This window comes from Rhinoraja longicauda, unplaced genomic scaffold (assembly GCF_053455715.1).
Source record: "Rhinoraja longicauda isolate Sanriku21f unplaced genomic scaffold, sRhiLon1.1 Scf000172, whole genome shotgun sequence".
Lineage (NCBI taxonomy): Eukaryota > Metazoa > Chordata > Chondrichthyes > Rajiformes > Arhynchobatidae > Rhinoraja > Rhinoraja longicauda.
In genome coordinates, this window is record NW_027601390.1 from 91,313 (window position 1) to 103,529 (window position 12,217).

General features: G+C 48.6%; 1 protein-coding gene across 1 annotated transcript in view; it reads left to right on the top strand.

The window, feature by feature from the left end:
- LOC144590385 (pancreatic secretory granule membrane major glycoprotein GP2-like) overlaps nt 1–9,273 on the top strand; it is a 33,892-nt gene extending 24,619 nt beyond the window's left edge. Inside the window, exons 2-7 of the mRNA XM_078395034.1 lie at nt 1,659–1,803; nt 2,391–2,467; nt 3,257–3,436; nt 6,032–6,171; nt 6,464–6,540; nt 8,851–9,273. Of these exons, the coding sequence (XP_078251160.1) occupies nt 1,659–1,803; nt 2,391–2,467; nt 3,257–3,436; nt 6,032–6,135 (506 nt within the window). The 3' untranslated portion in view covers nt 6,136–6,171; nt 6,464–6,540; nt 8,851–9,273. The remainder of the gene's footprint in view (nt 1–1,658; nt 1,804–2,390; nt 2,468–3,256; nt 3,437–6,031; nt 6,172–6,463; nt 6,541–8,850) is intronic.
- The last annotated feature ends 2,944 nt before the right edge of the window (nt 9,274–12,217 follow it).

A 12,217-nucleotide genomic window follows, 5' to 3' on the forward strand; every position in this document is an offset into this window, starting at 1 on the left:
AAAATAGGTATGTGGTGTTTTTTAAATGAAACTCTTTCTTCATAACTTAGTCATACATTTTATGACCATTGTTCTTTTATTCAATACCAAGAGAATTGGGATGTGTAAGGAAAAAGCAAAATAGAAAAAACGAAACAAAACAATTTTTTCTTTGTTGTAAAATGTATTTCCGTTCAATAACCTTTCTATAATAGTAGAATATACTCGTGATAGGCCTGAAATTGTACATGTAATCCAAGAACTACAGACTGTTGGAAAAAATAGTCGTTTTGCACACGTACGCGCATTTGGCGTGCATACTTTCTTTCGCTGAAAAGTTGCATTATGTGCCATATTATGAATTGTGATGTAAAATTCTGAATTTTGGACATCAAAATTATGAATTTGTACAATCAAATGTTGGGAGGTCTGCATTAATTCAACAGAAGCTGCCTGGCCCACTGAGTTTGTCCAGTACTTTGTATTTTTGCTCTATATTCCAGCATCTGCAGTGTCTTGTGTCACCACCTTCTTTGTTTCCCAGTCAACCTGTATCACCACATCATTGGAACTATGTACCTGTACCCCTCAGTCTCTTTGTGTAAGTCCTGCCTGGCTTGTCTTACCAAAATGCAACACCTCACATTTATCTGTATTAAAATCCATCTGCTGTTGCTTGGCTCATTGACCCAGTTGATAATGATCTTGTTATTAGATAACCACCTTCGCTTCCACTATTCCTCCAATTTTAATTTGATTTGCAGGAGAAAGTTACAAATATTATACCTCCATCTCCATTTAGATCTCTTCCCTACCCACCCCTGAAAGGATTGGCTCTGGTCCTAGATAACTCAATCAGCATGGCCAGCTTCTTTTTGCCCAATCAGCTCCCTTCAATACAGCTTAGACCTGTACAAGATTTATATGAAGTACTTTATATTAAATATAAATTGATATGGGCCAAACGTGAGCAGGTGGGACCAGTGTAGCTTGGACATGCTGGCCAGTGTGGGCAGATTGGGCTGAAGTCCCTGTTTCCATGCAGTATGATTCTATGAAAAGAGAATTGAATAGCCTGTGTGAAAGAGAATAAGTTGCAGGTCTGAAGGGAACTAATGAGGAAGGAATGGAAATGATGGGTTTCCTGCACCAGTAGCTGGCATCATCCAGTTGGGCCCATTGGTCTCCCCAGTCCCTTTTTCAATATAATGTGTGCGGCAGTGAAAGCAAGATGGAGGAATCATTGGTGTGTTCATTTGGTTGACCTTTATACTGGCTAGAGGGTATAACTTGGAATGCTTGGTAATCCAAGGAGAAAGTTCTTCCACACAGAGTGGTGAATGTGCAGCCAGAGAGGGTGGTAGAATCAGAACCAATCATGGGAATTATGATTCATTTACACAGATATGTGAACAGGCAAGACACAGAAGGATATGGACCTATTGTAGGCATTTGCGATCAGTCCAGATGGCCAAAAGGCTGGAATGAAATATTACGTGACAATACCAAACATAAATCAAATCCTTGATATGGTGGTTGTCGGACTCGTTTCTGTGCTGCTTTTTATCACTGGCTCTAAATTGGAGATTGTCGGTGCTCCTGTGTTGGTGGATGTGGCTGGGGTTTGAGTGAACTTAGCTCAGTCCTACTTTAACGCTGATCATCATCCTGTCCCTCAGATGCAGACTCCACGCTCGGTGATCCGTGTGTAACCCACACCGTCCTGGATCAGCCCTGGAGGAGCTCATTTTGTCTTGAAACTCGGTGCAGTGGCCGATGGATGGATGATGGAAATCTGAAGGAAGGGTGGTACAGATTTAGCAGGTAAACTGATCGCACGTGAGAATATGTCCGAGTTAGTGCTGGTGCTTGCATCTGCAAGGATCCCAGTTCGATCCTGACATCTGGCACTTTCTGTGTGGATTTGCATGGTCTTCCCTGGATGGGTTTCCCCCTGGTGTTCCGCATCCCAAATATATGCTGGTAGATGAATTGGTCCTGTGAACTCCCACTCGTGGAGGCAAGTGGCAAAATAATCAAAGGAGTATTCACGGGCAGGTGAGAGGGAATAAGTTGCAGTGCTACAGGGAAATTAGGAGAGGGGGCAGAGGGCTGAGGAGTCACTTTCCTGAGGGCCAGTATGATTATGATGGGCTGAATAGCAACCTACTGTCATATATCAAGTAACTGAAAGGGAATAAGGCGTTAGATTGATAGTATCAACCCCCATTTTGGGAAGTGAGTGGAGTATAGGGAAAGGAAACTCTTACATTCTGGTGGAAGGAATGAGATTTCGGAGAGGGCAAAAAAGGATTTCCTGGCACTGGACCTATATTGGACAGTGCGATGGTTAGACCCCAGTCGCTCATCTTTCCCTCAGTCGGGGGCTGACTCTCTGCTTCTTGTTTCAGTTATGACAACGTGAAGATTCCCGAGAGTGCAGTTCCATTCCAGCGCTGCTCTGGGTGGCGTCCCGGCTGGTTAAATGGTAGGTGGACAAGAATGTACAACTGATGCACTCTGTTACTTTAGCAAAGGTCAGAGTGATGATCCAGATCTGTACAGCTCTACAGATAAAATAGAATAATAAAAAATACGATGTATTTGTTAATAACTGCAACTCCAGGTAACTGTAACAGAGCAAACACCAAAGTCTGTTGTGCAACCAAAGACACAATCGATAGAAGATCATGGTTGCTGAGGTTAGTGTTGTGAAGTGTTCAAGAGCCTGATAGTTGCTGGGAAGAAGCTGTTCTTGAACCTGGAGGTCGCAGTTTTCAGGCTCCTGCACTTTCTTCCCGATGATAGTCGTGAGATGAGAGCGTGGCCAGGGTGTGGCCTCATCAACACACTGCACAGTTGCAACAAGACTTCTCTGCTTGAAGTTAATCAAATTCACTTTTTGCAAAACCTGACTTTGTTTGTTTTAATATTCTGATTTTATTTTAATAGGTTTTGTATAATTTCAATGTTTGTGTCTGTAAATATGTGTGAAAGTTGAAGACTTTGCGATGTTTAATGGCCAATCAGCCTGAGGCTGAGGCAGGTCAGGGGTGGGTCTGTGTGTCCATCCGAGAGCCCAGTGACCCACAGGGTCTCATGGAGCAGGTGCTGCTGTGGGGAGTGTGGGAGAGGAGGGTGAGGGCAGCAGCTCACCACTGACTGAGACTGAGACTGACTGGGTTGTGATCGCTGTGTTACACTGGCTCCAGATTCACATTCCCTGCTGCACTGAGGGACTGGGTACATTTTACAATGTTTATAAACCTCATTGCAGGTCTCCATCCCAGTGTGGGAGATGGGGAGGTGACCAGGACAGTCTGTTTCACCTGGATTAAAGACAACAGCAATGGAGACACCTGCCTCAAGCATCAGGAAATCACAATCAAAAACTGTGATGGTTATTTTGTTTATCTTCTGAAGCCGACAGCCGGAGATTACAGTGTGTATTGTGCAGGTATGTTGCTCTCCATGTTGATAAAGTGTGGGTGGGAGTGGAGCTTGTAGGGTGTTTGAGGAGCGGAGGGGGAGGGGGTAATGTCTGGGACGTCCCGAGTCATCAGCCCACACACAGGGCTGAATGTTGCATCCGTGGTCAGTGCTCCCCACATGCAGATCTCCCTCTCCCACAGTCTGATCAAGCTGTTGTGTCTGGAACTCGCCTTCCTAGAGTGACCTGTGACCTCCACCCTGTGAATGACCTGTGCCCCCCCATGCCCCCCCCCTACTCCCTGTCCCTATGACTGACGTGTGACCTGTCCACAGTCGGGGTCACATACTACCAACTAGAATACCTGGACCAATACACTGTTCACTGCCACTCCCAGTAATGTTGCTCACCCTCCCCACCTGGTGAACTGCCCCTGTCTGCCATGGTCACCCATCCCTGCCATGGTCACCCCTCCCCTGGCCCCACATTGAACGGCACAGCCCACTCACACACTGTGGCTGAGGGTGCCCACTGATGCTGGGCAGGATGTCTCAGGCAAAGAACCTGGCTCCTGACAACCTGCCCCCACCGCCTTACAACGGAGCACCAATCTGAGCCCCCTACCCCTGCACCCTGATTTGCCACAGCACCTTGGGCTGACGGCTCCTTTTATTAATCCATTAGGAGTAAAAATTCCCCCAGGACAGGGTGGACCCACACCCCTCTCCCGACCATCACACCCCCTAACCCCCTGTCTTTCCCACTCCTGCCATCTGTCCCACTCCCCACCACATCCCATCCTGTGTTGAACACCCCAACCAGCCCCACACCCCGCAGCCCACCATATCGCGCGGCCTCTGCCACACCCCAACCCCCCTCAACACCCGAGACATTCCGACCCCTCCCAGCTGACCCACGGCCACCCCACTCCCCCTCCTGCAATCACACACACTCCACTCCCCCCCCCAACCACCCTCTCCCAGACGGAGCGGGGAGAAGCAGGAATGGCTGGGGTGGGAAACTTGGACTCGGAGCACATTGATACCTGTAACATTGGCCCTCAGAGTGAGCCAACCTATTTACACCATTCCTACTCTGATCCCATATTAATCTCCCCACATTCCCATCATCTACCCCTAAACTCCAGCACTAATCCAGACACTTGGGCCATTACATGGTGGCCACACAACATGCTGGTGTTTGGCACAAGAGGGGCAAACCCAGCAGCTGGGAAAAGCAAGTGGTCACCAGATCGTGCAGCCTCCACGTAGACAGCACCAGAAGCTGCGATAAGATCGGAGATGTGGAGCTGAGGCAGCAGCCTCACCGGCTGGGTCACTGTGTGGGGGCAGCAGCCTCACCGGCTGGGTCACTGTGGGGGGAGCAGCCTCACCGGCTGGGTCACTGTGGGGCAGCTGTCTCACTGGCTGGGTCACTGTGGGGCAACAGCCTCACTGGCTGGGTCACTGTGTGGGGCAGCAGCCTCACCGGCTGGGTCACTGTGGGGCAACCGCCTCACCGGCTGGGTCACTGTGTGGGGGGAGCAGCCTCACTGGCTGGGTCACTGTGTGGGGGGAGCTGTGTCACTGGCTGGGTCACTGTGTGGGGGGAGGGAGCAGTGTCACTGGCTGGGTCACTGTGGGGCAACAGCCTCACCGGCTGGGTCACTGTGTGGGGGGAGCAGTGTCACTGGCTGGGTCACTGTGTGGGGGGAGGGAGCAGTGTCACTGGCTGGGTCACTGTGGGGCAGCAGTCTCACTGGCTGGGCCACAGTTTTGCTGGGAGGAGACACAGACCTGACTGTGGGGCAGCAGACTTCCTTTATTGAAGGACGTCAGGCTTCAAAAGTGGTTCATTCATCCCCCTGAGGGGAAGGGAGAAAAGGGAGGGGTTAGACATGGAGGGAAAGGGAGGAGTGTTAGTAAAAGGTGAGAGTGGAGGAGAGACAGAGGGGTGCAGGGGAGAGATGGGTGGCGATGTTCGGGCCTGAACATGATGACAGCACATATTAGACACAATGTGCTGGAGTAACTCAGCAGGTTAAGCAGCGTTTCTGGAGAACATGGATTTGTGACGTTTCGGGTCAGGACCTTTCTTCCAAAGGATCCCAGTTTGAAGTGTCACACATCCATGATCACCAGAGATGCGACCTAACCCACTGAGTTACTCCAGCACTTTGTGCTTTGTTTGTGATCCAACATTTGCAGTTCCTTGTATTTCGGACAACACATTATTGATCAACTGTTCGTGGAAACATAGTTCTTCAGTAATTGGTTGCTGGACTTCCCACATTACAACAGCAGCCAAACTCCTCATGCAGTTCACTAACATGCTCCAGTGCAGCCAGAGAGTTTCACTGGTGCTATATAAATGCAAGATTTTCTGTATCAGACCAATATATCTGCCACAGCAAGTTAACAGATGGGGACAACAATGGGGTAATGTTTGAAATGGAGCGTGTCTGAGGCTTTTATTCAGGGTGGTCGATCTGCTGCTTGGAGAATAAAACTGAGGATTTTCTGCTCCAAGATCGGTGGAGGTGCAGCTGGGTATATCAGAGGCTGGGTGAAGGCAAGTGGACATTACACTAACACTACCCATCATCTTGTGTCCCACCCACAGACTCCACACGCAGTGACCCGTGTGTAATCCACACCGTCCTGGATCAGCCCTGGAGGAGCACGGATTGTTCCAACACAGTGCATAAATGGCCAATGGAGGTCTGATGAAAACCTTGCTGAAGGATGGTACAGATTCAACAGGTAACGTGAGGAAATAATTCAATCAAACCCAGTCAGTGAGGGAGGAGGAGCGGTGAGGACATGATGGAAGATCAGGTCATCAGTCATCACAGAGGGGTAGTGATTAAAGACTGGGGTGTGGAGCTCTGAAATTCTGTACTGTGAGAGACGGGGAGGATAGGGGCCGGGATTCTACGGGAGATTATCTGGCAGTGGGGAATATTGAAATAGGACAGATTGGCCTCAATTCTTGGTCTCTCACACGGAATAAAAGACCCCAGTTCAGGGGCTGACTCTCTGATTGTTGTTTCAGTTCTGGCGGATGGAAGATTCCCGAGACTGCTGTTCCAGCGTATCACTGCTCCGGGAAGAGGCCACGCTGGTTAAACGGTAGGGTCAGAGTTTGCTACTTTGGGACTTAGCTTTTGTCAGGGAGGGTCAGACTGATGACTACGATCACTTCAGACGGCCCTTTGCATGGACACTGAAACCAACCTCCCTGAGAGTTTCTGCCCACAGTTCCTCAGATCCCGCCCTGGATCGTCATGGAGTGAGGCGGCAGAGCTCCAGCTCCCTGACTTTCCCGGTATCAGGCTGCCGTTCCAAACTAGACCCGGAGTAGTTTCAGCAGCTCCACTCATCCCAGTGAAGGAGCTGCATCTAGGGAGCTTGACACACGACTGACACTCACAGTTCATCAATTAATCAGGCCACATTGAACGAATCATACAACGCAGAAACAGATCCTTTGGCCCAACTCCTCCATAGTGAACTAGATGCCGAAGAAAGTTAGTCCCATTTGGCCCATATCCCTCAAAACCTTTCCTATCCATGCACCTGCTTAAATGTATTTTAAATATTGTTAAATATTGTTATTGTACCTGCCTCAACTACATCTTCTGGCAGCTCGTTCCATGTGCCCACCACCTTCTGTGTGGTAAATGTTGTCCCTCTGGTTGCTATTAAATCATTCCCCTCTGACCTTAAACCTGAGTTCTCCGGTTCTTGATTCCCCTGCTTTCTGGGCACAATAAAGCCCCATTCACCCGACATATTTGCCCCAGGATTTTATATCCCTCTACAAGATCACGCCTGTCTCCTGCGCTCTCAGGAATAAAGTCCCAACTTAACCAACCTCTCCCTATAACTCAGACCCTTGAGTCCTGGCAACATCCTCGCAAATCTTCTCTGCGCCCTTCCCAACTTAAACCAACGAGGTTCCTAATTCAAAACCTACAAATTAATGAATTACCACACACAATAATTGCTTTTAAATTTACATAAAGTTTAATTTTAAATTTAGTTCTGAATTGTTTGACCATATTTATTCTAATTAATTTTAAAAGTTCTTCATTAATTCCCTAATATATATATTGTATTTGATGGCGGCGCCTAACGGCAGCGGCTGACTAGCAGTCTGTCCGTCTTTTTTTTTCCTTTTTTTGTTGTGTGTCGGTGTTGGGATGGTTTTTATATATATTTTTTTGGTTGTGTATGTGTGGGAGGGGGTGGTGGTGTGGGTGTGGGGGGGGGGGGGACTTTTCTCTTCCTCACGGCGCGGGGTGCGGCTCGGCTGCGGGGCCTAACATCCCCCGGTGCGGCTTGGCCGCTGGACTTCACATCGCCCGGTGCGGCTTGGCCGCTGGACTTAACAGTGCCCGGTGCAGCTCGGCTGCGGGGCTTAACATCGCCCGGTGCAGCTCGGCTGCGGGGCTTAACATCGCCCGGTGCAGCTCGGCTGCGGGGCTTAACACCGCCCGGTGCAGCTCGGCTGTGGGGCTTAACATCGCTGGTGCGGCTCGGCTGCGGGACTTAACACCGCTGGTGCGGCTCGGCTGCGGGACTTGACATCGCCCGGTGCGGCTCGACCACGGGACTTAGCTGCGCAAGGCTCGGTCGCGGGCCTTTCATCGCCCGGTTCGGCCGCGAGACGTTTCAGCGCCCGGTGCGGGGACTGTGCGGGTCGGTCGGGGACGAGCTGTCTGTCCGTGGGCGTGGGGAAGAGAGTGGAAGTTTTGTTGCCTCCATCACAGTGAGGGGGTGTTTGGAGTCACTGTGATGGACGTTTGTGTTGGGGTTATGTGTCTTGTGTTCTTTTTTTTTCTTCTATGACTGCTATGTAGTTTCGTTCGGTACTTCGGTACCGAACGACAAATAAAGCTCTGTTATACCTGTTATACTGTTAATATATGCCCTTTATCCAATTTAAAAGACGTGGGTAGGAAGGAACAGCAGACATTTGGATGGCTACATGGATAGGAAAACTTCAGAGTAATATGGGTCTAATGCGGTAAATGGGACGAGCTTAGATGAGGCATCTTGGTCATCATGGATGAGTTGGGCCGAAGGGCCTGCTTCTGTGCTGTAGGACTCTAATTGGGACATCATTACCTACATACATTGCTGTCAGTAATTCAATACCTTCCTGTATTGTGTGTTTTATGACTGTTGGCAAATCAATTTTCCTCCTGGGATAAATAAAGTTCTATCGGATCGTATATGACATTCCAATGCCACTAATGTTTGCCCACTGCATCAGTAAAACATGTGAGTGCATGTTGCACGGGGCCCAGACGCTCAGTATCGTTCTTGTAGAATCTTCTCTGCAGTCCTTCACCACAGAAAATATTCACTATTTTTTCAAGTTGGTGAAATGTCTGAATTTTGCTGAAAAATAAAGGCTTTTGATGTTTTTACCAGCTCGTCAGCCTGGGGTGCAGCTTCACTGAATTGTCGATGGAGCCCTGTCTATCACACAAACCGGAATCCCCACTTTTGATTTCATCTACACTTCACGCTGCCACAAAAAAACAGCCAACGCCATTAAAGGCGTCCCGCCGCGATCATTCCTCCTCCTCCATGCTCCCATTGGGCAGAGGACACAGAGGGTGAAAACGCCCACCACCAGACTGAAGAACAACTACTTTGCCTCAGTTACCAGGCTTCTGTACCGTTCTTTCACAAGCTAGGGTACTGTCTGATGCATCTGTACCCCATTGTGGACATTGAACCTTGGCTCTGGAACTAATGTGCAATAATGTCTGCACTCTGTGTCGTCCCCATTGTTCTACCTGTTGTGTATGAGTTTGAGTTGAATGTATTTATTGATAGTTTTATCGGATCTGATTGGATGGTACGCAAAACAAAGATTTTAACTGTGCCTTGCTACACATGACAATAATAAACTTAAACCTAAACCAAAGCAAACTAGTCTTGTTCAATCCAGGGGATCCACAAACCTCACCAAAATGATTCAGGTTTAGGGAAATGTTGATCATATTTAGTTTAATATATAATAATTCAAATGTGATGAGCATTGAAGTTATCCAAAACGGAATATTGATTGAAAGGTACAGCATGGCAAGAGGCCCTTCAGCTCACTGTCTACACTAACCATCGATCATTCATTCACACTAACTCTGTTATCCCACTTTTGCATCCAATTCCTTCACACCTGGCAATTTACAGAGGCCAATTAACTTACAAATCCACTAGTCTGGATGTGTGAGGACACCTGGACGAAAAACCAAATGTTCACAGGAAGAGGTTGCAAACTCTACTCCGACAGCTCCCAAGATCAGGACCTAACCCCGGTCTCTGGCGTTGTGAGGCAGCGGCTCTACCAGCTGCACCACTATGTCACCACAATGTGTATTTTAATGATTGTTTGGCCTGGAGCTGTAGGTTCACCAGCTATCACTGCACATTCAAGGTGTGGGCTGGGGTTTCCTGCCAAACCCGGGCCCACAGGCCTCCAGTAACAGGAGCCGGTGTCAGGGAGCAGGGGTGCAGTGAGGAGTGTATGTGGGGAGGGTGAGGGCAGCAGCTCACTGCTGACAGAGGCAGAGCAGACTGGACTGTGGGATGTGATCACTGCGTTACGCTGGCTCCAGATTCACATCCCATGCAGCACTGTGGGACAGGATATATTTTACACTATTTATAAACATTATTCCAGGTCCCCATCCAAGTGTAAGAGAGGGGGAGGTGACCAGGAGAATATGTTTCAAAAAGGCTGGAAATGCCAGGAGTGGAGAGGCCGGGGCTGGAGATGGGTTCAGCATCAACCTGGACATCAAGGTTAAAAACTCCAGCAGTTACTTTGTGTATCAGTTGAATCCAACACCCCGTGGCCAGACTGTATATTGTACAGGTACGTGACTCTTCCCTATGGACAAGAGATGTGAGGGTAGTGTGGAAATCCTGGGTGCCCTGAGTCACTAATACATACAATGGACTCGCCTGCAGTCATTGATTACTTTGCTTGGTTCACCCGCACCCTGTCTGAAGTAAGCTCTGTGCATATTTATCAGCCTTTTTGTTTGTGACGGTGGGCAAATGCTCAAAGCTTGGACTTTTTAACTTGATTGAGGTCTTTATCTGTACCAGTACTGACCCTTCAGAACACATCTGCACTGACCATGATGCCAATTTGAAATATATCCTTCCATTCTCTGCCTCTTCATGTTTTTGGCTAAATGCCAATGAACTTTGCTGCCATAACTGCTTCATTCACCACCTCAGCTGTGCAGTCTGTGCATCCACCACTCTCTATGTAAAACAGATTTTGCCTCCTAAATCTCCTTTAAACTTTCTCCTCTCACCTTAATGCTCTGCCCTCTGGTATTGCAAGTTTCCATCCTCCCCTGTCTGTGCCCCCCCCCAAACACTATATACTTCTCTCAGGCCACCTGCCAGCTGTGGTCCGATGCTCAAGGAAAAATAATCCAAGCTTAAAATAATCTAATACTGTCCAATTCAGGCAACATTCTGGCAAAACTCTTCTGTACTCTCTCCAAATCCTCCAAGGAGGGGCTAAGCCTATTTTCCCTGTGGCTGAGGTGATTTAGATGGGATATTATAAACTAATGAGGAATATAGAGTGCAGGAAACTTTCCCCTCAGAGGCAGACAAAACTGGAGGGTATATATTTACGGTGGGGGGGGGGGGGGAAGAGATTTAGAAGGCAGATGTCATCTCCAGAGAGTAGTGCCCACATGGAATACACTGCCTCAGAGATCTTTATTTGGGTGATGATGTTATATTTCATAGAGTACAGCGGATGTTAGTGGATGTGGGTGGGTGGGTGTACAAGAGTCTGTGTGACTTTGATTAAACTGGACATTAACTCTGACCATCATCGTGCCCCCAGCCGCAGACTCCGCACTCGGTGATCCGTGTGTAAACCGTACCGTCCTGGATCAGCCCTGGAGGAGCACGGGTTGTACCAACACTGAGTGCACCAGTGGGGACTGGAAGAATGGGGATGACAACCACAGAGTGGGGTGGTACAGATTTAAGAGGTAAAACAAGGAGATCATCATGTTAGTTAATGACGTAGAAAATGTATTGGAAACACAGGCCAATGAGGGAAAATGGATAGAGACCGGGGTGATCAATGACAGTAATGGGCCAATGAGAGGATATAGGAACTGGGATCACCAGTGACAGTAATGGACAGTGTGGATACAGGGAGACTGGGATCATCAGTGACAATAATGGACAGTGTGGATACTGGGAGACTGGGATCATCAGTGACAGTAATGGACAGTGTGGATACAGGGAGACTGGGATCATCAGTGACAGTAATGGACAGTGTGGATACAGGGAGACTGGGATCATCAGTGACAGTAATGGACAGTGTGGATACAGGGAGACTGGGATCATCAGTGACAGTAATGGACTCAGAGAGTGGTGAAGGTGTGGAATTCCCTGCCTCAGAAGGCAGTGGAGGCCAGTTCGTTGGATGCTTTCAAGAGAGATCTGGATAGAGCTCTTAAGGATAGCGGAGTGAGGGGGTATGGGGAGAAGGCAGGAACGGGGTACTGATTGAGAGTGATCAGCCATGATCGCATTGAATGGCGGTGCTGGCTCGAAGGGCTGAATGGCCTACTCCTGCACCTATTGTCTATTGTCTATTGACAGTGTGAATACAGGGAGACTGGGATCATCAGTGACAGTAATGGACAGTGTGGATACAGGGAGACTGGGATCATCAGTGACAGTAATGGACAGTGTGGATACAGGGAGACTGGGATCATCAGTGACAGTAATGGGAGAGTGTGGA